Source organism: Vigna angularis, chromosome 3 (assembly GCF_016808095.1).
Source record: "Vigna angularis cultivar LongXiaoDou No.4 chromosome 3, ASM1680809v1, whole genome shotgun sequence".
Taxonomy (NCBI): domain Eukaryota; kingdom Viridiplantae; phylum Streptophyta; class Magnoliopsida; order Fabales; family Fabaceae; genus Vigna; species Vigna angularis.
In genome coordinates, this window is record NC_068972.1 from 41,574,945 (window position 1) to 41,602,762 (window position 27,818).

Below are 27,818 nucleotides of genomic sequence, written 5' to 3' on the forward strand. Positions count from 1 at the left end.
TTAAGATAACTATTTCACCAATACCGAACGCTTAAGAATGAAACTTAAGTATAAATTTAAGACCGAACCCTTAAGATCAAACACCACTACAACGAATAGTATTAAATCAAAACCTGACCGAACGGTACTAAATCCAATTCTAACCGAACGATACTAAACATTCAAGACCGAACGCAAAAGATCATTTTCTTGGAATACCAATTTAAAAACGAACGTCTACGATTTCTATTTCACGAGGACCGAAAGCTGAAGACTGAAACCTATCAATTTAAGACCGAACGCTCAGGATCACCAACTGAGACTACCAAATTAAAACCGAACGTCATCATCACTAATACATCAAAACTGACCGTTTAAGATCCAAACCTAAGAATATCAGGTTAATACCGAACGCCCATGATTGAAACCTAAGAATCCACAGTAAGACCGAACGCTCAGGATTGAAACTTAACATACCGAATTGGGAACGAACGCTCACAATCTCTAATCTACTAAGACCGAACGCTACAGATTTCATCATGATAATGTAATTAAGGACGAACGCCTAACATTACTAATTCACTGGATACTGTTTGGACGAACGTCTAGTGTATTACAAGCTTTACTTAAGGACGAACGCGAACACTCATCTTAGAACACAAAACCGAACGCTCATGCTATTTTGGCCGACCACTAATTGGTCGAGCTATTTGAACGAACGCGCGTTCTGCAGAAACGCACCAGATTTTCCAGAAACCCAGAAACTCCCAATTTGCCTCTAGTGGACCTGATAACGGTCCAATCACACCTTAATGAGTCACTGGCGTTTAACCGTGTAGTCAACCAAGCGTGGGTCGGTTGGGAGGGATGGTCGGCCAGGGATGCCAACATGGGTGGGCGGCCATCTGGTTCTACTGGCCGGTCATACTGGACGTTCGGTCCTATTGGTGCACCTGGGAGGACGTTCGGTCTTGGCGCTCGGCACGCACGGACGTTCGGTCCTGGTGTTCGGCACGGGTGGACGTTCGTTCAGCTTGTGACCTGGGGGGCGGCCTTGGGCGGACGCGCGGTCTTTGATTGCGACCTGGGCGAGCGGCCTTGGACGGACGCGCGGTCTTTGATTGTGACCTGGGCAGACGCGCGGTCTTTGATTGTGACCTGGGCGAGCGGCTTTGGGCGGACGCGCGGTCTTTGATTGTAACCTCGGCGAGCGGCTTTGGACGGACGCTCTCGGATGTCTTTCCGTATGGCGTCCGGTCCTGCCGGTCCAAAATGGGAAATGATACTTCGACAACCAGTTTTGACAACATTTTGACACGGGCCACATGTCAAAACAACATTTTGACACGGGCCACGTGTCAAAATGCCATTGGTGCACGTGTAATTGGTTATCAAAAATTAATTTGACGTGGAAAATGAAGATTCAGAGCGCGAGTTTGAAGTTGTGCGGGTCATTTGTGGTTTTCAGAATTTGAATTTTTAGGGTTTGGTAGAGAGAGAAACAGAAAGGTAGTGAGATAGCACCGTGAGTGAGGTGACCCCTGTTCATCCCTTGCACAGCTTGCTCCTCCAACTGATGAGGGGTCACCCCACACTCCTTGGCCTCACATCACATCACCAACCACCCTCTCCCACCACTGAAACAACTGGACCAGCCTTAGAAAGGTGCAGAATTGCATAAAAGTCACCTTTTTTTCCAATGGTGACCCCTGTTCACCTGACTGAGTACTTGTGTTGGACTTTCTGTACAAAATCCAATATTCTCTCGGGTAATCGTTTACAGGGATGCTGTAAACGATTACCAGACCCTTTTTTGAACACCCTCACTCATCCCTTGCACAGCTTGGTCCTCCAACTGAGGAGGGGTCACCCCACACTCCTTGGCCTCACATCACATCACCAACCACCCTCTCCCACCACTGAAACAACTGGACCAGCCTCAGAAAGGTGCAGAAGTGCCTAAAACTGACCTTTTTTTTACAATGGTGACCCCTGTTCACCTAACTGACTACCTACGTTGGACTTTCTGTACAAAATCCAATTTCCTTTCGGGTAATCGTTTACAGGGATGCTGTAAACGATTACCAGACCCTTTTTTGAACACCCTCACTCATCTCTTGCACAGCTTGGTCCTCCAACTGAGGAGGGGTCACCCCACACTCCTTGGCCTCACATCACATCACCAACCACCCTCTCCCACCACTGAAACAACTGGACCAGCCTCAGAAAGGTGCAGAAGTGCCTAAAACTGACCTTTTTTTACAATAGTGACCCCTGTTCACCTGACTGACTACCTACGTTGGACTTTCTATACAAAATCCAATTTCCTCTCGGGTAATCGTTTACAGGGATGCTGTAAACGATTACCAGACCCTTTTTTGAACACCCTCACTCATCCCTTGCACAGCTTAGTCCTCCAACTAAGGAGGGGTCACCCCACACTCCTTGACCTCACATCACATCACCCCCACTCAAATTGTCCTTCAAATGAACTGGTTTTTACATTCGTCACCCATGTTATGCAGAAATGACCACATTCTGAAATCCACAAACCCACAACTCATAATAACAATGGTATTGAATAAATAAAATATGAGACCAATTCAAAACTAAAACTCAAATTTTATTTCATTGAACTAAATCGGATACATTAAACAATGTTTTCTTAATCTATTTACAATGATTACAATTATCATTAATTTCCAAATAACATTTTCCATCAACTAAATACACAGATCACACATTTTTTATTCTAAGCACTACGGTTCCGGTGTATGGAGTCCTAAGTGCTCTTCCCTTGTAACGCCTTCGTGATCCAACCCTAACATACGTCTTCAAAGGTTGTTCATTTCCGTTAATGTCAGTAGGGGATACAAAACCAGTGTTCACGGATGGTTCTGTACGAGGCACACTTTGTCGAACGTCATCTTTATTTTGCCTTCTTGCCTTCTCTTCAGCCAATTGTGCCTCCAAACTTCCAACCCTCCTTTTAAGTTCTTCAATTAGAAATTCTTGTTCCTCTAAGGCACGCATAAAAGTTTCTCTGCGAATTCTTTTTTGTTTCTTCTTTCCTCTTGGTTTAGCATCCTTTCTCTTAGGTGTTGGTCTGTATTCCTCCTTATCCTTGGTTGAAGGACCACCATAAACATCATCAACAACCTGGAATTTAACAACACATTACAGATTACACAACTTTTGTCAATATATGAAAGCATAACAAAACTTCCGATAACAAACAACTTACCAAACCTGTCTCCATACACCGTTTTACGAACTTGTCTCCAACACTTATATTCATCCAATGCAATATTCGTGGAAATTTATCAATAGGACCTTTTGGTGGAACAAAGAGCTCAAAAAACCATACCTAAGACAAATAAATCATCTTAACTTGTAAGAAACTTAATTCAAAAAACAATTTAAGTAATTACATCAAATACTATTAATTACCTGCAGCATGTAAACACAACCATCGACGTAAACGTTTGAAATACCTTTACCTTTCTTCAAGCATTTTGAAGCTTTGCACAAACTACGTAACAGAAAACGATAAACTACACTACCCCAACAATAACTACCCAAACCACTTAAGTTGTCAACAACATTAAACATTACGGGAAACACTTTCCCGCTACGTTTTGGAAATAAAATCTCACTTATCCCTACCAGGAGGTAAAGGCTACAAAAATGAGAACAAGGGATCTTTTTCTTGTGTTTTCGCATTAGAATTTTGTATATCGAATTCAATTCCTTTGTTCCTTTGCCTATGTATTTCACACATTCAGTATTGCCCAGCTCTTCCTTTAAGTTAATATTTGCACCATCTGTACTCAATCCCAACCCTAAATAAATATCATTTTCATTTAACTCCAAAACTTTATTCCCAACTAAAAAACCACTACTACAGTCGTCCCACTTACCCAATAACTCACTCAATATATTTCTACCTACTTTAACATTGACATTGACATCTAAAAACCACGCAAATGGAGTCCTCGCAATCAATGACCGATGCTCGTCTGTCAAGCGTTCGTTCAAAGTACATATATACTTTGTCGAAAAAGAGTGACGAACACTCAACTACATAAACCAAAATAAAATCATCAAAACAACGAAACCCAACAACCCAAGAACCACAACACAAGGATACCAACCCCAAACCTTAACCCAAACCAAATAACCATGCTACGACATGCCCAAACCGAATAACAAAGCTACGACATGGAATGGAAAACCACTTACCTTCGTCGTCGGACAATGGTCACCGAAACTTCCCATTCCGCACGATAACGGGAGACGAAACTGGACGGAGACAACACCACGCACACAGAACAAATTCAAGCGGCACGAAACGCGACCTTCGACCTTTCAAGAGAACGGTCATTCGTTTCCAATGGAACAGAGAAAGGGCTATTTTCGGATTTTCACTAAAAATAAGGGTTACGGACTTCCGTTTCGTAGGTTTTAAAAAAATATTATTTTTAAAACAAACAACGACACGTGGTGTTGTCAAAACAGTGTTAAAAATACATTGTTGGAATATCACGGTCCTTAAAGAAAAACCAACGCCTCACTGCTTTCTAGGAGCTCAAACACATCCCGTCAGACAAATTCCTTGGGATTCTTATTTTTTTTGTCTTTTGTCTTTTTTTGTTTTTTTTAAACAACTATCCAGGGACACATCCCCTAATTCCGGATCTTTTTGTTTTTATTTACTTTTTTATTATTTTTTTTATTTTAAAACAAATAAAATGAAACAACAAAAATAATAAAAAAACGAACGCCCTACTGTTTGAACGAACGTCTCAAAAACACCAAACGCCTATTACGAGCCGAACATTCGATAAAAATATTAAGACCGAACGTTATTTTCTGAACAAGAACACCACCGAACGTTATTTGCTGAACGGCAGGACATCATGCACTGATAGGACAAACGCTCAAAACCGAACGCTAGTCATCACTAGTACACTAAGACCGAACGCTCTCTACCTGAGAGCAACAGGTATCGGTTGGCAATAATTAAAGAACGAACGGTGGAGGCTGCAAATTGCTGAACGTCCATGAGACCAGATGGCCGAACGATTCAGGACGAGCGGCCGAACAGTTGGAAAGCTTGTGGATGACCGAACGGTTGAGAACGAGCGGCCGAACGTCATTGAGGTTGAATGGCTGAAAGCTGACCATGAAGAAAAAGACCGAACGGCCGAATGATTGTGGTCAAGGATGGCCGAGCGGTAGATTTCATAAAGCCGAACGTCTGTGATATTGGTCATGAAGAACGAACGGTAAAGGACGAATGGTCTGCTTAGGATAGAGGACGAACGATCAGCGAAAGGGTGAGGACGAACGGTCGCGCAAGACAGTGGACGATCGGTAAGGCAAGGGCGAGGACGAACGGTCCGAACGGCAGAGAACGAACGGTCGCGCGAGGGCGAGGACGAACGCTCTTCTCTTTTTATTTATTTATTTTTTTAATTTTTGTTTTTATTTTACACTTGATAAAAATAAATTTATTGGTCAATCCGGACGAAATTGGGTGTTAACATATGATTTTATGATTCTAAAATCTTATGATATAATCACTATACTGGAAAAAAATATTCTTTATATACAAATTTTTTAGTAGTTTCTGAATGTTGATTAGATTAAGATGAATACTACTAATTGTGTAATTTAGATAATCTATGGTCTTATAGCTTATGCTAACTTCTTTAAAAGTAATATGAGTGAATATATTAATAGTTTCTATTATTTTATATATGTTTGGAAAGAAAGTGATTTTGTAATCACTTTTTCTAATTTTGAAATTGATCCTAGTCTCTTCGAAACTATGGAGAAAATGCTTAATAAATATGTAAAAAAAAAAATTGCTTTTATGTTTTTAATGTCACCGGATTTCTACATTTAAAGTTGTTTAGTTTTTTTGAAAAATAGTTGATGCTCAACGTCTTTTTGTTATTATTTTTATTTTTTAATAATATTTTTTATTTGATTACACACAATTGATTGGTGTGATCTTATGTGTCAATTACTATTAAGAAATAAAAGAAAATTATTAAGGTCATGGACAAAAAAATAATTGTGAAAAGTATCAATAGAAAATGTAATTCACACTAATTAAAAAGTTCAACATTAAAAAGCGTTAGTAAATATCAATCAGAAAACAACAATTTTAAAATAAGTATAAGTCAAACATTTCTATCCGTTCTAGAAAGAAATCGAGAAAAAGAATATAAAAAAACACACATAAAATTAAAAATATAAATAATTAAACTTTTAATTTTCAAATCTTAAATAATTATCTTTTAAAAATTTATTATTTCCATATATTGAATAAATTAACGACTTAGTCAGGAGGCATCTTCTTGTCCGAAAATCATCTGACGTGCAAATACATGGACGGTATGAAAACAGAGGTAAACAAAGAAAAAGAAAAAAGAAAACATCAACATTAATCAAATCACAGGAATGTGGACTCGGGTCTATAAATCTTAAGTTTCCAAGCTCACGCGGTTCATCTCACGTGACGACCGACAAACACAAAGTCCAACCAAGTTGAAAATTGGAACTTTCATTAGCCACTCAAACCAAAAAAATCCTCAACTGTAATCAAAACATTCTCAATAACTAACATTTTTAATCTAACTTTTTTTCTACATACACTTTTGAATTTAATTGCAAGGTTTTCACATAATCAAGTTTAATACTTTATTCTTCAATGTGTGCATGAGTAAATTTAACTCTTACATTTTGGAAAAAATATGATATTTGATATCAAGTTTAATTTTTTAATAAAATTATACTTTTCATTCTTTTACAAACTAAATTAATAGTTATTTAGTTAACAAATATCTCGAATCAAAATACTCAATTTGGGCCTTTTTTTTTATCAGACATGAAATAGATTGATATGTATGTAAAAGATAGTATTTTTTAATGTATCAACAAATAAGAAAAAAGGAAATAAAAAATCAAACCACCTTGGTACTCAACTAGGAGAAAAAGTTAATATATCAACAAATATAAGATTTGATTACTTCCTAATTTTCCTTCCATATATATGATTTTGATAGAATAAAATAAGTTCCCTAATTGATGGAAGCACATACTCTTACTTACTCTCGGTACTAAAATAAAATAAAAATGGTATCCATTTTCAAAGTCGCATAGACTTTTGCTCCCAGTGGGTGTAGTTTCGAAGGCTCATCATCAATGGCGGACGCATACTTCTTTCTTTTCTTTCTCCTTCCTCTGCTTCTTCTGGTCGTGCTCTATTTCCTGGTTAAACCGCGACCGGTGAAGATCCCTATCAAGAATCGGCACGTGTTTATCACGGGCGGATCCAGCGGCATCGGGCTGTCTCTGGCACACCGCGCGGCGGCGGAGGGCGCGCGTGTGTCGATATTGGCGCGGTCGCTGGGGAAGCTGGAGGAGGCGCGAAATGCGATCCGGCTGGCGACGGGGATCGAGGTGGCGCTATTCGCGGCAGACGTGCGGGACTTCGAGGCGGTGAAGCGCGCGGTGGACGAGGCAGGGCCAATCGACGTGCTGCTGCTGAACCACGGCGTGTTCGTAGCGCTGGAGCTGGAGAAGATGGAATTGAGTGAGATAAAGTTCACCATGGACGTCAATCTCATGGGAACGTTGAACCTCATCAAGGCCGCGCTTCCCGCGATGAAAAACCGGAAGGACCCGCTGCCCGCTTCCATTGCCCTTGTTTCCTCACAGGCCGGTCAGGTAAACCTGCACCTCCTTTCGCCCTCTGTTATTTATGATCTGATAATCTATTATGTGAATTACTATTGCTGGGTTTATACATGTGAATTACTATTGCTGGGTTTATACATGTGAATTACTTATTTGGTTGTATTGTATATATCTGCATTTTATAGGTTTTAGTTTGTATAACTATGAAGTAATAATTATAGTCCTAGTGTATACACCTTTAAATTCGATTTAGGCTTTGCTGACACTAAAAATTGTCCAGATTAAACTATAAACACGTAAGTACTCTCTGCTTTTGGGTGAAAAAACACTCTCTCATCAATTCAAATAACAGATGATAGGCTTTATAGCCTTACAGCAGCAAAGAAAACAAACTCTCTAACAAAAGAAAACCAACTCTGCACGTCTCTGCACGTGGGCAGTTTCCTAAACAGACTCTGCACTATATCCCTAAATAATAGGTCAATATTTGACCATAATATTTAAGTACAAAATTAAAAACTGAAACTGACATTTAATTACTAATAAAACAGAAATTAATCTTTATTTACTAATATTCCCTCCCTTAAACTATATGCGGTAGCATTTATTTTATTTCTGAAGCTTCCAACATGCCTAACATCTTCCTCAACTTTGAAAATTGTTCTAACTTGAGTGGCTTGGTCATTATATCAGCAACTTGAACTTCTGAGCGACAGTAGCTTAACATGATAGTTCCTTCTTTCACCAAGTCTCTTAAAAAATGAAATTTAATGTCTATGTGTTTGCTCCTCCCATGAAACACTGGATTCTTTGATAACTGTATCGTGGAATTGTTGTCACATAGGATCAATGTGTTTTTCTGTTCTTTAAAATTCAGCTTCTCCAACACCCTTTGAATCCAAATGCATTGACAAGCACAAGAGGCAACAGCTATATATTCTGCTTCTGTGGTGGATAATGTGACTATTGATTGTTTCTTTGAGGACCATGAGACTGCTCCAGAGCCAAATAAAAATACAGATCCTGAAGTGCTTCTTCTATCATCTATATCCCCAGCAAAATCACTGTCAGAATATGCTACAATCTCTGTATTTCCTCCCTTTTTATAGTGGATGCCTAGCTCAGTTGTTCCCTTCAAGTACCTTAATATTCTTTTGGCTGCACACCAGTGAGATTCAGTGGATTTAGACATAAATCTGCTGATCAAGCTTACTCCATACATTAAATCTGGCCGAGTTGCAGTCAAATACATAAGACTGCCAACTACTTGTTTGAACAAAGTTGCATCAACCTTGGAACCTGCATCAAATTTTGACAATCTTGTTCCTGGAACAATTGGATTCTTAACTGCATTACAATTTTCCATGCCAAAACGTGACAACACTTCCTGAGCATATTTCTTCTGACATATAAAGATTCCACTTGAATTCTGTATCACTTCAATACCAAGAAAGTATCTCATTTTTCCTAAATCTGACATATCAAATTCTATCATCATGGATCTTTTAAACTCATCACACATATTCTCATCATTTCCTGTATATATCAAATCATCCACATAAAGACTTACAATTAGAATTTTACCTCCCTCCTTTGATTTTGTAAACAGTGTATATTCACAAAGACATCTATCAAATTCATTTCGAACAAAGTAAGCCTCTATCTTGTTGTACCAAGCTCTCGGTGCTTGTTTAAGGCCATAGAGTGCCTTTTTTAATTTCTACACCTTCTCTTCTTCACCTGTTTTCACAAATCCATCTGGTTATTGTACATATATCTCCTCCTTAAGTTCACCATGAAGAAATGCACTCTTCGCATCTAGCTGAAACACATTCCAGCTATATTGGGCTGAATTGTGTCAAGTCTGGCCACGGGAGCAAATACCTCTGTGTAATCCACTCCATATTGTTGAACATACCCTTTAGCCACTAGCCTGGCTTTGAACTTGTCTATCTCTCCAGTTTCTTTAAATTTGGTTTTAAAGATCCATTTGACTCCAATTGGCTTTACTCCTATTGGCAGGTTAGTGAGCTCCCAAGTCATGTTTTTCTCTATTGATTCCATCTCTTTCATCATAGCATTTCTCCAATTCTCACTCTTAATGGCGTCCTCAAAAGAGATTGGGTCATCTTCGGTGACCACCATTACATTTAGGTCATTATCATCTAAAAGACCTTCTCCTGTTTCGTAATCTTTCATCCAAATTGGTTCACTCCTATTCCTTCTAGCCCTCCCTGCAACTGAAGTCTCATAATTAATAATATGAGAATTATTAGGATAAATATCAGTACCTGCAGAACTGTTTTCAGCATCTTCAATTTGATCTGTGATTTCTTGAGCACCAGTATTTTCCACAATGTTTCCTTCAAACACCTCTTCAGAGTCATTCACATATTCTTCATTACTTCTACATTCTAGAATATCATGTTGACATTCTTCTGCATTCTGCTTCCAATCCCAGCCTTTTTGCTCTTCAAAAACCACATCTCTGCTGATTAAAATTCTTTTGTTGACAGGATCAAACAACCGATATGCCTTGGATTCATCACTTACTCCTAATAAAACACATTTCTTGCTTTTATCATCTAATTTCACTCGATGCTGATCTAGTATATGCACATGAGCCAAACATCCAAATACTCGAAAGTAATCAACAGTAGGCTTCACCCCACTCCATACTTCTTCGGGAGTTTTGTCTTTCACTGCTGTTGTAGGACTTCTGTTAAGAATATGAGCACACCACCTAGCAGCTTCAGCCCAAAATATTTTGGGAACTTGTTTTCCAATTAGCATAGATCGCACCATATTCATAATTGTTCTGTTCCTCCTTTCAGCAACTCCATTTTGCTGAGGTGTGTAGGCTGCAGTTAACTGCCTACGTATGCCTTGGCTTTTGCAAAAATCACCAAATTCGTTTGAAGTGAATTCTCCTCCTCTATCTGTCCTTAAACATCCAATGCTTACACCAGCTTCTTTTTCAACCAGCACCTTGAATCTTTTAAAGTATAAAAAGGTTTCTGATTTTTCATTCAAGAAATAAAGCCAAATTTTCCGGGAGAAATCATCTATAAAACTCAGAATATACCTTTTGTTGCTGTTTGATATTGGATTGATAGGTCCACATATATCTGAATGCACAAGTTGAAGCCTTTTTGATGCTCTCCATAGACTGTTCTTGGGCATAGGCTTTCGGTGCTGCTTCCCAGCCAAACAGTGCGTACAAAGCTCTCTTGGAACTGTGACAGCAGGCAGTCCATTCACCATTTGTTTGGAGAAAAGTGTTTTCAGACCACTATAGCTTAAGTGACCAAATCGGTTGTGCCAAAGTTGTGTTCCTTCCTCCAGTTCTATCTGGAAACATGTTGAATTTAAAGGTGCCTTGGTAGCTTTCAGAATAAACATTCTATTTTCCTTCATATCTATTTCCATAATCTGTCCTTTCTCAGGTTGAGAGACTTTACACTTCCCATTCTGAATCTTTATGGACAAGCCTTTTTCTTGGAGTTGTCCTATGCTTAGTAAATTGTTCTTCAATTCTGGAACGTAGTACACATGTGAGATTACATGTATGGCTCCATTAACATTTAACCGAACACTTCCTTTCCCCATTACAGCTATTCTTGTGTCATTGCCAAGTTTTACTGCATGTCTGAAGTTCTCATCTAATTCTGAGAACCACTCTTTGTTACCACTCATATGGTTACTACAGAATCAAGAAACCATTCTTCTGTTGTTCCTTGCTTCAACTCAAAATAAGTCATTAGCAGGAGTTCATCCTCCTGGACTGCCTTTTCTTCCACCTCTGCATAATTTAAATTTTTCTCCCAGGTAGGACATTCATATTGAAAATGTCCAAATTTGTGACATTTGAAACATTCAATTTCAGCTTTGTTGAAGGACTGTCTGCCTCTTCCTCTGCCACGAAAGAAACCTCGTCCTCTTGCTCTTCCTCTTCCCTGACCTCTTCCTCTCCTGTCTTCATGGATAATTTGCAGTGCTTGGTCTGCTTCGTCATGTCCCACCATCCTTTGCTCATGAACTAAAAGACTGCTCTGCAGTTCATCAATCGTCATAGTGTCCAAGTTATTTGATTCTTCAATCGAGCACACGACATAATTAAATTTCGGAAGCATGGACCATAAAATTTTTGCAGCAATAATATTCTCCCGCATACTTTCTCCACATGCCTTCATACTTTTTGCAATTTTTAAAGTGCGGGCAAAGTATGAATTCACTGTTTCATCTTCCTTCATATGTAGAATTTCAAATTCTCGACGCAGTGCTTGTAATTGTGCTCTTTTCACTCTTGTAGATCTTTGAAATTTTTGCTTCATAGAATCCCAAATATCTTTGGAGGTATCATCATTGAGGATAGTATCTAGAATTTCACGATCAATGGCTTGATATAAATAATTCTTTACTTTCAAATCCTTCAATTTTTGTTCTTCCATGACTTTGAGTTCAGCTTCTGATGCAGTTGTTTTATCTGTAACAGCTGGAATTCCAAACTCTACCAACTGCCAATATTCTTTAGAATGAAGAAAATTCTCCATGAGTTTCGCCCAATGATCATAGTGCCCATCAAATCTAGGGATTGCAGGTTGCACGTATTTGCTGGTGTTTGAATCTCCCATGTTTCTTCTTTGTGTCTATGTGCTGCTACTATTTTTTCTTTTTTTTTTTTTAGGATGTGCTCACTCACTCAATAAAATTCTGGATCAGGCCCCTATGAAGGAGCTCTGATACCAATTGTAAACACGTAAGTACTCTCTGCTTTTGGGTGAAAAAACACTCTCTCATCAATTCAAATAACAGATGATAGGCTTTATAGCCTTACAGCAGCAAAGAAAACAAACTCTCTAACAAAAGAAAACCAACTCTGCACGTCTCTGCACGTGGGCAGTTTCCTAAACAGACTCTGCACTATATCCCTAAATAATAGGTCAATATTTGACCATAATATTTAAGTACAAAATTAAAAACTGAAACTGACATTTAATTACTAATAAAACAGAAATTAATCTTTATTTACTAATATAAACTAATAAAAAAATTATCTGTTGGAACTAAAACGAGTTAAGCAGTGTATGAACAAATACTGAAATGAGTATTTTCAGTGCATGGACTAAGTGCAACTTTTTGATTAATGTTTGCAAGAGCAATTGTGGTCTTACTTCTTAAGACCAAGTTTGCAGACAAAATTTTAATGTGCAAATGTGCTTATCAGAGCAACAATACATGTCACAGAACTTTTACTTTCTAAACTCAGTTTGAAACATTCCCAACTGAAAACCAAACATAGCCTAAGACATAAACTTTTAACAGGTATAACGACTAAATAAGTAATTAAACTTTATTTTATTTATTTTGATGTGGAATTTGTGTTTATGTTTAGGCGGGCATTTATGGCTATGTAGCTTACTCAGCAAGTAAATTTGGTCTCCGTGGTTTAGCAGAAGCATTGCAACAAGAGGTTATAGCTGATAATATTCATGTTTCTCTGATTTTTCCTCCGGATACAGATACTCCAGGATTAGCAGAAGGTAGGTATTGAATTGGATGCTTGAATTTATTTCTTCACACCTATTACCTTTGCTAGTTTCTACTTCATTTTTGGTTGTAAATAACATGTCAGTTTGTGTAAAGCTCACCATGGAAGTCGTGCACTTGCTGTAACTCCTTGAAATTGCATAGGGTGTGCTTGATTTCCATTTCCGAAAGTTTTCAAAATGTAACTAGGCGAGTTGCTCAAATACCTGGTGGTGGGTGTAGGCACGGAGCATACCTTGAAATTGAGGAAGATGTTGAACAAAATGCAAAGAAAAGATGGGAAATCTTGCATTTCTTTCTGTATTTAGTTTTTAAAACACCTTTTTTTTAAACAATTTCGTAACATAACAGACTTTGGATGATAAATAACATGTCAGTTTGTGTAAAGCTCACCATGGAAGTCGTGCACTTGCTGTAACTCCTTGAAATTGCATAGGGTGTGCTTGATTTCCATTTCCGAAAGTTTTCAAAATTTAACTAGGCGAGTTGCTCAAATACCTGGTGGCGGGTGTTGCAAGGCACGGAGCATACCTTGAAATTGAGGAAGATGTTGAACAAAATGCAAAGAAAAGATGGGAAATCTTGCATTTCTTTCTGTATTTAGTTTTTAAAACACCTTTTTTCTAAACAATTTCGTAACATAACAGACTTTGGATGAGAAGATGATTGTTGAGTAGGGTGAAATTTTTTAAGAAAATAGTTTTTAAAACTGAAAAATGAAAAGAAAATCAATTAGGTCTTAAGTTTGTTACACAGAATTCTGCATCAATTGCGGATTTAATAACTCCAGCTCCTCCCTTATTATCTGAATATCTCTCATTTTTGTATCTGATCTAAATTCATACATTTGACTGATGCCATGGGGGAGGCTATTGTATCAATCCTATTACAAACTTAGAGATTAGAGAATGAAATTATTGCTTAAGATAATAAGTTTGAATCCATGATTACTAAATATCCACTTAGAGTTCATGAGTATAAAAATAAAATTGTTGCTTTCAGCTTATTAAATGTCTGTTTGTAGCATCTCTTATGAAGTCTATGTATCCTGTAATCAAAGTGAAGTACAATCTGAAAGGTCACTTTTACAGAAAACAGGAGAAAACCGGAGCTCACCAAAATCATTGCAGCCTCATCTGGTTGTATGACAGCTGAAAAAGTTGCTCAGAAAGCTTTGGATGGTATAAAAAGTGGCAGCTTTATTGTTTCTTGCAATTTGGAGGGAATTGCGCTATCCCTAGCAACTGCAGGTTTATCCCCTCAGAGGTCTTTCTTGATGGCCTTTGTTGAGGTGGTTGCTGCTGGAATTCTACGGATTGTTGCACTAGGCATGCAGTGGACTTGGTATGGAAGTATAGAGAAATATCACAGCCAAAGGAAGGGTAAGTGCTGCACAAAGGGATATTGAAAAATTATTTCTTAGTTTTTGTTAATTTAATTCCTGTCTGTCCAATCATCAAAAGAATAGTAAAACATGGCATTATGAAGAATTGAATGTTAAAATAGTACACATTTTCTATTAAAATCTGGATAAATTCAGACAATTCTCATGAACATGTAGTTATTTGTCATCTCTAAAAGGATCTAATTCAAAATTGGGTTAGACTCTTCAATATGGTTACTTAGAGTTTGCCTGGGAAATTAGTCATTCATTAAAGTTTTGCAATTTGCATGAAACATCTCTTGTTACGCTCCTGGGCTTTAGAAGTCATACTGTTATATTTGGGCAGTCTTTCCAAAGTTAATTTACAAGAGTGCTTTTATGATTTTTTTTTTCTTTGGTTAAAATTTGAGAATGGTTCTATAACAGATTGAAATAAAATTATTATTATTATTATTATTATTATTATTATTTATATACTTATCTATTTATTTAGTATCTGTCGTTTGATTCCATATAGTGACTGTGGTTCATACACTATTATTAAACACGTAGTGAACAGCAAATGATATAATGTTTGAATTCAAAAGCAATTAGGACATTGTAAAAGTTTAGGATGTTACTTTTATCTGGTGGAGCCTCTTAAGGTATTGCTTGTACCCTGTTAAAAGGTTAATGTTAATTCAAATGAATTCCCCAGCTAAAACTTATGAGATTGATGATTTATCATTCTGACAGGTTCAACCCGGAGTAGCTGAAACAGAGTCCTATGCCCCATTTTAGGAGTTATATGCAAGATACTGGGATGCTGCCTTCTTCCACTCTGAAATTCAAATGAAAGTTAACGAATTAGATCTCGATAAACATCAAGTTGATTAAGTTTTGTTTTTTTTTTTAACTTTTCTTCCGTTTTCTAACATATGTTAAGTAAAGACAGGTTAAGTTACATGTTCAGGTTCAGTAATACGCTATGGATTGGATAGGATTGATGTATATTTTCTTTAAAAAAAGTTTGGTCCTCATTTCTTTTTACGTTTTTATTTTGTTCGGCAATAATATTTTGTCCTCCATAAAATTTTAGTTTTGTTTTCATTTTTGTTGATTTTTTATTTTATTTTAAGTGATAACTTATATGTTAAGTGATCACGTTAGTGTATTAGTAATATTAAATGATCATATTAGTATGTAAGTAACATGTATATTTAAAATTACTTTGTTTAACTCTGAAATAGTTCATTAATATGAAGAAGGTAATGTTTAGTTCTTTCAATTAGGGTTTGCGGTTTTTTTCAGCGCTTTTTTTATATAAAAAGGGAATTCAAAGAAATAATGCATGAAGAAACCTTGTTTAAAGAAAATAACATTGTTTTTACTACATTAATTAATTCTTTAAACGAAATTATTTTTTAAAAAGTACAAAGGTTATCTTACTGAAAATAAATTATTTTTCTTAAGGATCATTAAAAATTTATTCGAGTGTAAAAGTAAATGTGCCAGATTTTCTTCTAACATATGTTACATAAGAGATATATCATCACTTTGATACCTCATTTATTCCACCAACATCTCAAGGGTCTAGGACTCTTCAAATAACCTGAAAATGAAAAAGATTAAAAAAATTGTTTTTATAAAGTGGAAAGGACAAGCATACATCATTGTGATGAACTTTCCTTGTTAGTATCTTGTTTCTTCAAATCTTCGAAGAGCTACATGATCATTTTAATTTTATTAATTAAAATTCATGAAAACTACATAATCTATAAGGTGTATATTTTCATATAGAACAAGCAACAATACTTCCAATAACTTCTAAGAACATTATATTAGAAATTGATCAAGCTACTTAAGCTCGTCTCCACTGTTAGCTATAGACACCATTTTACTGATCATGCAATTAAAGCAGTTAACAATGTTCATGATTAATTGGTTTGTAAATAGTTAGGAACACATGAGGAACCGGTTCTTGGAAGCACCAGCTGGCATGAGACACAAGTTATACACAAACACAGCAATGTCTGAAATTTGAAATGTCATGTCTGAGTAAGTGTATGTCTCTATGAGACCCTAATTGCCATGAGACAACACGTACAAGAAGGACTAAGAAGGACTAAGAAGTACTAACTCAAGTGTTTAAAATGCTGATGTTCATTTACCTTTCAACATTTGTCTAAGAACCACCAACTGGCATTAGACATAGCATATACAAAGAGCCACACGTCAAAATCTAGTGTCCCACTACGATTTGATAAGTGTAAGTGTATATGACCTTCCTTTAAAGATTTTGGACCTAAATACAATACCTCTTATGTATGTCTTTTTTCAGCATTTCAAGAGGCATCTCTCTTGGGAAACCTTATCTTACAACAGTGTTAGAAAAAAAAATATTCTGTCAGTTATGCAGTTGAAAATTGAACCCCAGAGCATCCTCATCCTTTTTTTCCACCACATTCAAAAGTTTAAGCCTTGTTTTCAAAAGTCGGTGGGTCACTGATATACCAGATACAGCTGGAACAAAATTTGGTAAATTCAAATATACTTCACTGCTAAAATTTGAAGGTTCCACTAGCCTTTTACTTTATCAGTGTTTGAGATTGATTAGACGAGTTTAACCGTTTCTAAACCTAGCAGTCACAGAACCGTGATTTTTGGCTATTCTTTTGTCTCATTCTTTTGTCCCCTTCAAATCAAAATACCTTCATCTTGATTGATATCTTGTTTATTCAATTTGTGCTAGAAAAGTATGTACATAAATACGTCTACCACATAACAGAATGATCCTTGAAACTTCTCTTACATACTGCTGCTTGAGAAATTCATTTATAAAGTTAGGATTTTCATAGTGACACAAGCTGAACATATGCATTTGATATTTACAGAGAATGAAAAATAGTCCTACAGAAACAGTTAAACTTGTACATGGACTTGTGAGTCAGCTGTGTAATCTGAAACACGTGTATCATGTACATGTCATTGATTTTCACAAAGTCGTTTCCAAAGCCACTGAATCAACTAACATGGTATTATTTAAACTTAATCTGATATCCAATGGAAGTATAGGTCATCCATAAAAATATATTCAGAACATTTTTTCTTATAAATCTTACCTTGAATAAATCAACTTACGATTGGAACTCTCGTATCTATTGGATAAGTTAATTTAAAAAAAAAGAAATATATATATATATATATATATATATATATATATATATTGCAAAACAAAACGATTTAATGCGATTTAGTTAGATTTCATTTTATTAATTAGTACATCTATTTTTTGAACCCTCTCGTTCATTACCCAGTACCAGAACGCTATGTACTGATATCAGTATTACTATCTGCTTTATTTGGCTTTTGCACCAAAGTAGGCAAATATGCCTCTAATATTACCAAAATGGGCAAATTCAAACCATATTACAAAAATGGGGAAGTCGTGGGGGACCCAAACGACTTCAATTGAAGAAGTCGTGCCCCCCTTGCACGACTTCACACTGTTGATATGAACAGTGTTGAAGTCGTGCACCCCAAAAACGACTTCTGACGACGGTAATCGATTACAACGTAACGGTAATCGATTACAGAGTGTTGAAATCGTGACCATCCTACACGACGCCCGGGCGCGAGCTTCTCGCAAAAACTGGCGCCCGGCGCCCCTCTTTTAGCTGGACGAGCGTCCTCTCTTGCGTCCATAGGGCGAGCATTCTCTTCTCGCTGGATGAGCGTCCTCTCGTGCGTCTTTGCTGGACGAGCGTCCACTTCTGCTTGCAGGACGAGCGTCCACTGCGCGCGTCTTTGCTGGACGAGCGTTCTCTTCTGCTCGCTTGACGAGCGTCCACTGCTCGCTCAGAGCGCAGAGTGCTTCTTGCTACACAATCAAGCTGGTAATCGATTACCGAAATGTCGTAATCGATTACTAGTACGTTTTCTGCCTGGTCTCCATTTCAACACTCTGTAATCGATTACCAAATCAATGTAATCGATTACAAGACCCAGAAGTTGTTTTTGGGGTGCACGACTTCAACACTGTACCTATGAACAGTGTGAAGTCGTGCAGGGGGGCACGACTTCTTCTTTTGAAGTCGTTTTGGCCCCCCCACGACTTCACTTTCGTTCAAATTTTGCTTATTTTGGTAATAAAGAAGGCATATTTGCCTACTTTGGTGCAAAAGCCGCTTTATTTGGATTGACCGTAGGAAAATATTAAATAAAGCATAATTTCAATCAATTTAGTTGTTTTTTTTTCATCTGTCGCATAAGTGAAATTAAGAAAAACAAAATGTACTAAATTTTAAATTAGAATTTAAACTTAATAAATTTGTTAGCATCATGTTCATAGTTTAACTTTTACTTTTTTCTTTCTATGATTTTATCAAAATTGGTATTGTGCAACTATTATGGGTTGATGTTAACGTCTTTTTACGAAATTTCTTGTTTTTTATTTTTTTTTTAGTTTTGAAATTATTATAAACATTAATATCATCAATTATTTTGTTATTAATTAAGAGCAACAAATTGCGATATCGTAGATTACTATATGTGGGTGTGAGAGAGAATGGAGATGAGAGAGAAACAAATTGAATAAGTTAGGAAGATAGATTAGGGTTAGGTGAGTGTTTTTGATTTTTTTCAGTTAGGACTACTGTAGGGATAACAGAGAGAAGGTTGGAGTGAAAGAGAAAAGAGAAAAGTTGAGAGGAATGGAGAATGACAGAGATGTGTGATTTCTTGTTTTTTTTAGTTTTGAGAATAAAAATTATTCAAATACCCTTGACTTTAAAACTTAGAATTATTCATAACGTATGAAGATATTTTTTTCTACTAAAACCTGATACACATTACTAAAATATACCAATTGAACAAAGATCATATGCAAATTAACAAACCCCATATATATATATATATATATATATATATATATATATATATATATATATATATATATATATATATATATATATATATATATATATATATATATATATATATATATATATATATATATATATATATATATATATATATAACTTCATCTCTGCTGTTAGTAAAACAATTAAGTTAATATGTTTTGTTTCGGAAATGGGTTTTTCACGTGATCATATCACATGAAAATTGTTTCTTTCGTAATAAACAATCTTCACATAATATAATTATGGAAATAAATTAATATAAAAGAATAATTTCCCGATTTGCCACTGTTTGTCTTCCAAATACTTCCATGTTCTGTGCTATTTGTAGACAATAATATCATGTTTATTTTTGCTTAATTAATAAGTCACCAAGTATATGCTTGCTGGGTGATTTTTACGTGTTGTGCCATTATTATATATTGTAACTATTATGAAAATTCAATCATTATTATAAGTTTTATACCCGTGACACAATAATTGCAGTTTCAGTAACATAAAAAGAAAATTAAATCGATTGATATTTTACTTTCAAACAAAGTATATTTTTGTTAACTTTTTCTGAGAATTTAATATATTTTTAAATAATGAAGTTATTTTGATAAAATATAAACTTAAATAAAGTTTGGAAAAAAAATGGTATCTTATTATTAATTTGTGTTAAAAGAACATCGAACTTAAAGTACAAACAGAGAAAATTATTGTTTTTTTACGACAACACGGCATTTACAAGCATATGGCAATAATAATTAACATAGCTTTGACAAAAAATTGAGATAATACTTGAGTTAAAAATGAAATGAAACGTTTGTTTCTAATATTTGAACGGAAAATGATACTTGAACAACCTCTTTTGACAACATTTAAACACGGGACAGGTGTCTAAATGAGATTGGTCCACGTGGAAAATCAAAATGAAAATGAAATCTGACGTGGAAAGGGGGTGGGCAGGGTTTTCAACATCTGCGTTTCAAATTTGAAATTGATTTTGGAAGAATTGTAGAGAGAGAAGCGCGAAGGTTGAGAGGGAGACTGTGACCTAGAGAGAGAGAGGCCGAGAGAGTTGGAGAAAGGGAGTTCGAGAGAGAGAGAGTGGTCCGACGGAGTGCTTGCCGGAGTGCCCGCCGGACAACGTTGAAGGGTACCGATTCACGGTCGCCGATACCGATTGATGGTCATTACCGATTCACGGCCGCCGCAGCTCCGATGTTGGCCAACAAAGCGAAGACGGAATCGTGTTCCGTCCGGCCCAACGAAGTAGGGGCGCGTTCAAGGTCTCGCTTCGTCCCACCTCCTTTCGTCCCTGTGCCGGAGTGCCGCTGGAGCATCGCCGGAGAATCGCCGGAGTGTGGACTGTTCAGTGGACGAAAAAGAGGGGTTTTCCAGGTTGTTAGTCCCACCCACACATTTTTCTTCGTGTGTGTTCCAACCGGCACACGTTGTGTTCACTCAAGGTTCATTTTTTTATTTGAGTGGAATGAATGTATAATATATGTATGATGTTGTTTGTGGATGATTTTGGTTATGTATGATACGTTGTTATTCTAATATTTTTGGATCTTATTTGGTAGTGTAGGTATTGTTGCAATGAAGGAAGTTGATCACGAGGATGAAGTTTATTAAGACAAGAAAAAGGTATGTTGAGTTATATTATATTTTCATAAATTTAGCATTTTTATGTATTTATATATGTTAACACCCAATTTCGTCCAGATTGACTAATAGATTTATTTTATTTTATTTTCATCATGAGTAAAAAAATAAAAATAAAAAAAAAATAAAATAAAAAATAAAAATAGAAAAAATAAAAAAATAAAAAAGAGAAGCACGTTCGTCCTCAACCGCTCGTCCTCTGACCTGCGCGACCGTTCGTCCTTTGCATTATTCGACCGTTCGTCCATTCAACCTCTACGACGTTCGGTAACTCTGAGCTTTCAACCGTTCGTCCTCTACCTTGGTCTTCTCATCTCCATATCCTTTTGACGTCCGTTCTTTCTCTTTGCATACAACCGTTCGTTCTTGATCATCACAGACGTTCGGCTGTTCGGTCTCGCATGTTGTCGGTCCTTCATTCTCAAACTTTCCAACTTTCCAGCTTTCGAACGTTCGGCCATATGGTCTCGTAAACGTTCGGCCAATCGGTCTCATTGACGTTCGGATATCATTAGATCGTTCGTCATATACCGTTCGTCCGTACCTGCCCATTAGCGTTCGTCCTGCATCATTTGGCGTTCGCTTTCTCCTCTTCCAAACGTTCGTCCTGCATCATTGGGCGTTCGCTTTCTCCTCTTCCGAACGTTCGTCCTTTATCCTACGTGACCGTTCGCAATCTACTGTGCATTCAACCGTTCGACCGTTCGTCCTTACCGTTCAGTCATCGATGGCTACAGTAGTTCAAGCGTTCGGCCATTCGTTTCTCTAGTATAATAATGAGCGTTCGGTCAAGCTGTGTTATTGGACGTTCGGTCATGTAATGTTGTAGTGAACGTTCGGTCTTGTTTTGTGTTAGTGAGCGTTCGGTTTATATTTTTTAATGAGCGTTCGGTCATCACTTGAACGCTCGGTCCTTCATTTGAACGCTCGGTCTCAATGACGTTTGCCTTCAGCGTTCGTACTTTAGTGTTTATTTTCTTCCAGCGTTCGGTTTTGAACGCTCGTCCTCGTTATTCTACCGCTCGTCCTCGCTATCCTGGCGCTCGTCCTAATCACCTCCCCTTTCTACCGCTCGTCCACTATCCCCTTTTCTACCACTCGTCCAGGTAATTTCCCCCTACCGCTCGTCCTGATCACCCGTCTCTCGTCAGGGCCCCAGTAATGATTCCCAGAATCTTCCACCGGTCCATTTCTACCTTTCCCCACTTCACCAACCCTCCAACTAATGATTCCATTATCAACAGTTGCCGACACCTATGAGCCAATGAAAGCTGCCGACAAAGTTTGCTCCTTCTGCCAATTTAAGGAGCCCATCAACTTCACTGCAAGAGGGGGGATCTTCTGGATTTTACTCTTCATTCATCATCCACCTCTGACCAGGGCCTTTGCCTCTCACGACGATCCCTTCATGGCACCACTGATCCCTCTCTGATCACCTTCATCCTTACACACGGCCAACACCTCATGACCATGGCCTAGGGACGTTGTCTCCCTCTGCTACTCTTGTCCGCAACCACCTAACCACACTTCCCTTTCACTCCCAATTCCTTACCTCCTCCAACATCCATCTCTTCATCCCTACGCCCACTGTTACTAGTAACTGCCCATCCTCCATATTCACACACAGCCAACATCATCACCTTCATCTCCAACACATCTCGCGGCCATCACCCTCACCCGTAACCATCCCAACTTGACTTCCATCACCCAAACATCAAGCCCCAACAACTCATGACCGCGACATAGGGGCACTGGCTCCCTCTCATCCGTAACATCCCAACCATATTTCCATTTTTTTACCTCCAACACCTTATACCGAGGACATCCATCATTCATCTCTTACCAAACCCACCACCCAAAAGCATCATCATCCTGCCTCCACCGAAAGAACCCTTGATCATCCTCACCCCATTGAACTTAACAGAAACCAGTTTCCAGCACCCAAACACAAGTTCGACAGTGGCGGCCACGCGATGATGGTGGAGAGAGCTCGACGGAGAGCGAGGACCCTGACTCGGTGACAGCAGCAGCTGGCGCGCGACCGGCGATGACCTTGGCAGCAGAGAATGGTGGAGGTGCGAGCAGCGGTGTCGCTGTCTATACTTCGCGGTGGTGGAGTTTACGCACACCCAGGGAAGGACGCCACGATGAATGGTGGTGCTTTCAGCACAGGCGACATCGCCGACAACCTTCCCGGCTGGCCAAAGAGCTGTGCGGCGGCGCTGGCTATGGAGCCGCCGTGGATGATGAAGAAACCCCAGCCTCCTTTGGTCCCATGCTGAAGAAGAAGAGATCTCTGAACAATGAAATGAAAGGCTCGACGTGGGCTGCTCCTTTCTTGCTGTTGAGGCGTAACTCCTATTCACACTCCCACAAATAACAAGAAAGGTACCTCGGGTCTGACAAGCAAACACCGGGACGCACCTCCAAATTTCATCTTTACACCCCTGGCAGATGCAAAAGAGTCCATTTTTTCTCCACACCTCTGGTTTTCATCTCTGCACCCCTATTCCTGTTGGGCTTGTTCTCTTGTTTTATTTTTCTATGCTTTTGTTTTGCCTTATTTTTATTTTTTTTTTATTATTTTGCTTTTTATTGCATGTAACTCTCTTTGTTTCCGTGGATTTGTTTGTTTCGTTTTATATAAAAATTATAAAAATTGTAAAAAAATAAAAAATATATATAAAACTTTAAAAAACATTTAATGTAATAAATATCGGTATGAGTACTCGTGCGATCGTACGCATCAGCCTAGTACTTATTGCCCAAATATAAAATAAATAAAAAGCCGTGTGAGTGCTCGTGCGATCGTACGCATCAGCCTAATACTCATTACGCAAAACAATAAGAGGAAAAAGCCATGTGAGTGCTCGTGCGATCGTACGCATCAGCCTAGTACTCATTACGCAAAACAATAAAAGGAACAAGCTGTGTGAGTGCTCGTGCGATCGTACGCATCAGCCTAGTACTCATTACGAAAAAATATAAATATTATAATAAAAATACCAAAAACATATAAAATCATCAAAAACTAAAAAACATGCCTTTTTCAAAAATACAAACAATATCGCCTTGCCAGAACTACGTGATCCTTGATTCTCCATCAAAAGTGGAGATACGTAGGAGCAAGGCCAGTCCTTGTCAGGTTCACTTTCCCAAAAATCCAAATTTATCCAAAATCATTCTCAAACAAATCTCTCAAACTATTTTCAAACAAAATTTTCAAACAGTTTCAAACGAACTACGGAACCCTGATTTCTCATTCTGAATGAGAATACGTAGGAGCAAGGTCAATCCTTGTCGGGCCCAAAAAATTAAAAAATATGTTTTGTTTATTTAGAATTTTATTTTAAGGGAAAGTTAAACACTTTGAAAACCACATCCATATTCGCACATTTAGTTAAAGGTACTGCCTTAGGGCAGGCGTTGTAGGGTGCTAATACCTTCCCTACACGAAACCGACTCCCGAACCAAGAATCTGGTTCAAATTGACCATGCCTTATCATTTTATGGTTTTTCCGTAGTTTTCCAGAATAAACTATGGTGGCGACTCCAAAATCTCTTTTAAAAGTCGTTTTCTTTTCGGATCGTCGTCCCGTCGCGATTTTTTCCGGTTGCGACAAAATAGAAACCATATTTTTGAGCTTGATTACGGAAGAAATGGAGAATATGCATTGAGTGATGAACTTGAAAAAATGAGATTGAAAATCTCTTATAAACTTCCTTTGAGTATTAAGTTTGATTCGGATTTTGGGCCTCCATATTAGTTAATGCTTATGCCTTCTACATTCTCCCCTTTTCAGAAGGATATGAGAAGTTAGCCCGGGCAAAAGAAGGCCCATCAAATCAACATTTGGCTAGTGGAGAAGCCTCTAGCACTGGTGAAGGTGATTATGATATGTTTGCTGACGAGGATGATAACAGTAAGCCATCTACAGATGAAAATAATACAGTTAGTCAATCTTCATCGGACGCCATAAATTCTGGCACTGAGGGTAGGTAAATTGGCCTCCAAAGTCTTTGTTACTGATTTTTATTTGATTAGTATTTACTTAACATTGTTCTACTTTTCTTTCAGGTGGAGCATTGCAAAATGATTATGTGTATGATGAATCTTCTGGGTATGGCTCTTCTCTTCCATGTAAATTTTGGGAAATAGTCTGATATACATGACATTATTTATCTTTGTTGTAAATTTCAAAACCAAAAAAAAAAATCATTATGGTATTAAGGAGGTGGCAAAAGTTGAGGGTTTGTACCCACTTCTTCTTCTAATGAATTATGTTACCAAAAAGAGCTGTTATAAGCTTGTTCTGACATCAATATTTGATGGTCCAGGTACTATTATAGCAGCAGTTTGGGCTATTATTATGATCCAAATACCGGGCTTTATTGCTCTGCAGCATCAGGACAATGGTACAGCACATTCCTTTATCATCTTTTCGTGTGGTTTGTCAATTTTTTTGCTGACATCTTTTAGCCTTTGTTTACAGTAAGTGGTGCCAAACATAGATGTGGATTTGGATGTGTCTTTAGTTGTTTGTTAAAATTTAATCTTGATTTGTGATATTTTTTGTTGGAAACTATATCAAGAGATGTGATATGTGTACGTCAATTTATAGATCTTTGGTGGCATAAAAACATGCAGGGTGATTAGTTGTATAATTAACACCTTTGGCTGAGAGGAGGGAAATAATATTGTATGTTTGTTGGGAGAGGCAAAGAGAAGAAATGGTTTCAAAAAACGGTTGAACTTATTTTACTATTTCTTATTTATTTCTACTCATCTCTTATCCCATCTCTTATCTATGGTGGGAGATGCAAATCATGTTTCTAGCTGACTGGGGCCGCTCTTTTTTTATTTCAATTCAGGTACCGATTCATGGTCGCCAGTACCGATTCACGGCCGTTACCGATTCACGGCCGCCGCAGCTCCGACGTTTGGTCCTCGTGTGTATATTATTCATGCCAACCCTGATCCGAGCTTGAGAAATTTTTCTATTGCCCATAAACTTCAAATGATGTCCAAGGATTACGCGTGGCTTTTAAGTCATACCCATGATGAAAAAGGAAACATAGTCAATGTTGGTTAATTCATATATATCTACTCAATTAGTTACTGTTTCTGCGGAATTGGACCGGTGAAGATTCCAGCCGTCTCCGTCCTGAAACACTCCTCCTCCAACGGTCAGTCTTCCTTCTCGCTTCCTCTGCGGTCGGTCTTCCTTCTCGCTTCCTCTGCGGTCGATCTTCCTTCTCGCTTCCTCTGCGGTCGGTCTTAGTGTTAAGGGGGGAACCTGCAATAAACGCTCCGACGATCAAGTCAGAATGGGTTCTCATCAATGTATCATTATAGAAAATAGATGCCATACCTTCTCCTTTTACCCCTTATTTATATGTTTTTAAGAGAATATTCCTTTATGCCAAATCCACTATGAAGGTAATAATGGGTTTTAGTAATAGCTGGCGCACTAAAGGTGGAGAGACCCACCACTCACAGCTGCTACCCCTTTAGGTGAACGGGAGACCCCTCCACTTTCTCCTTCAATTATTTGCTAATTACTCATTCATGGGAGCATTCAATCACTGTCTTCAAACATTTTAGATGCACCCAATATTGGTCATATTATTGTATTTACGAGCTCCGATCGGGCACACCAGATTTGGAATGTCCGATCGGTAGTGTCCAAAGCTTTCTGGTCGGTTATCCGGGCGTGCGGGGTATTCCGGTCGGTTATCCTATTCCGGTCGGTTATCCAGGCGTGCGGGGTATTCCGGTCGGTTATCCTATTCCGGTCGGTTATCCGGGCGTGGTAGTAACATAAGCCCCCCAAGCCCTAGCAAAATTTTGATATTGCGTTGGGTTTTGTAAAGTTGTATCAATCGGTAGTAGATTTTACCTGAGTTTATATTCACGCTAGCATGCGTTATTTATCACCCGAGCGATTTTGCGCTAATAGTTCCCCGGCGAGAGTTCATAAAAGAGCTTGCTTGAGCTTGCTTTGTCGCATGATTTAGGTCTTAGGAGCTCTCTAGAAGCGTGCCCTAAGACCAAGGTGAGAGCTCACGGAGAGACTGCCTCACCCGCTCGGTGTGAGAGCTCACGAAGAGACTGCCTCACCCGCTCGGTTTAGGTCTTAGAAGCTCTCGAGGAGCGTGCTCTAAGACCAAGGTGAGAGCTCACGAAGAGACTGCCTCACCCGCTCGGTTTAGGTCTTAGGAGCTCTCTAGAAGCGTGCCCTAAGACCAAGGTGAGAGCTCACAAAGAGACTGCCTCACCTGCTCGGTGTGAGAGCTCACGAAGAGACTGCCTCACCCGCTCGGTTTAGGTCTTAGAAGCTCTCGAGGAACGTGCTCTAAGACCAAGGTGAGAGCTCACGAAGAGACTGCCTCACCCGCTTGGTTTAGGTCTTAGAAGCTCTCGAGGAGCGTGCTCTAAGACCAAGGTGAGAGCTCACGAAGAGACTGCCTCACCCGTTCGGTTTAGGTCTTAGAAGCTCTCGAGGAGCGTGCTCTAAGACCAAGGTGAGAGCTCACGAAGAGACTGCCTCACCCGCTCGGTTTAGGTCTTAGAAGTTCTCGAACTGTCAGAAACATGTAGCTAAATTTAGTTGAGAGCGGTTGATCGAACAAGTGAGACCGTT

General features: G+C 38.2%; 2 protein-coding genes across 5 annotated transcripts; both read left to right on the forward strand.

Moving 5' to 3' along the window:
* The first annotated feature begins 6,981 nt into the window (after positions 1-6,981).
* LOC108326511 (3-dehydrosphinganine reductase TSC10A) lies at positions 6,982-15,695 on the forward strand. The gene is made up of 4 exons (XM_052875479.1): positions 6,982-7,719; positions 13,085-13,232; positions 14,331-14,621; positions 15,359-15,695. The coding sequence occupies exons 1-4, from the start codon at positions 7,195-7,197 to the stop codon at positions 15,376-15,378; spliced, it is 984 nt and encodes a 327-aa protein (XP_052731439.1). The 5' UTR covers positions 6,982-7,194; the 3' UTR covers positions 15,379-15,695.
* A 9,129-nt stretch (positions 15,696-24,824) lies between these two features.
* Positions 24,825-26,966, forward strand: LOC108324377 (zinc finger protein ZOP1). Of its 4 annotated transcripts, none has more exons than XM_052875480.1 (4): positions 24,825-25,173; positions 25,253-25,295; positions 25,513-25,590; positions 26,047-26,966. In XM_052875480.1, the coding sequence occupies exons 2-4, from the start codon at positions 25,268-25,270 to the stop codon at positions 26,265-26,267; spliced, it is 327 nt and encodes a 108-aa protein (XP_052731440.1). In that variant the 5' UTR covers positions 24,825-25,173; positions 25,253-25,267; the 3' UTR covers positions 26,268-26,966. The 4 variants fall into 4 exon arrangements, 3 of the variants coding, with proteins under 3 accessions (XP_052731440.1, XP_052731441.1, XP_052731442.1); XM_052875481.1 differs by having other exon boundaries at positions 24,850-25,169; positions 26,047-26,891; XR_008248084.1 differs by lacking the exon at positions 26,047-26,966 and adding an exon at positions 25,797-26,019 and having other exon boundaries at positions 24,853-25,169.
* The last annotated feature ends 852 nt before the right edge of the window (positions 26,967-27,818 follow it).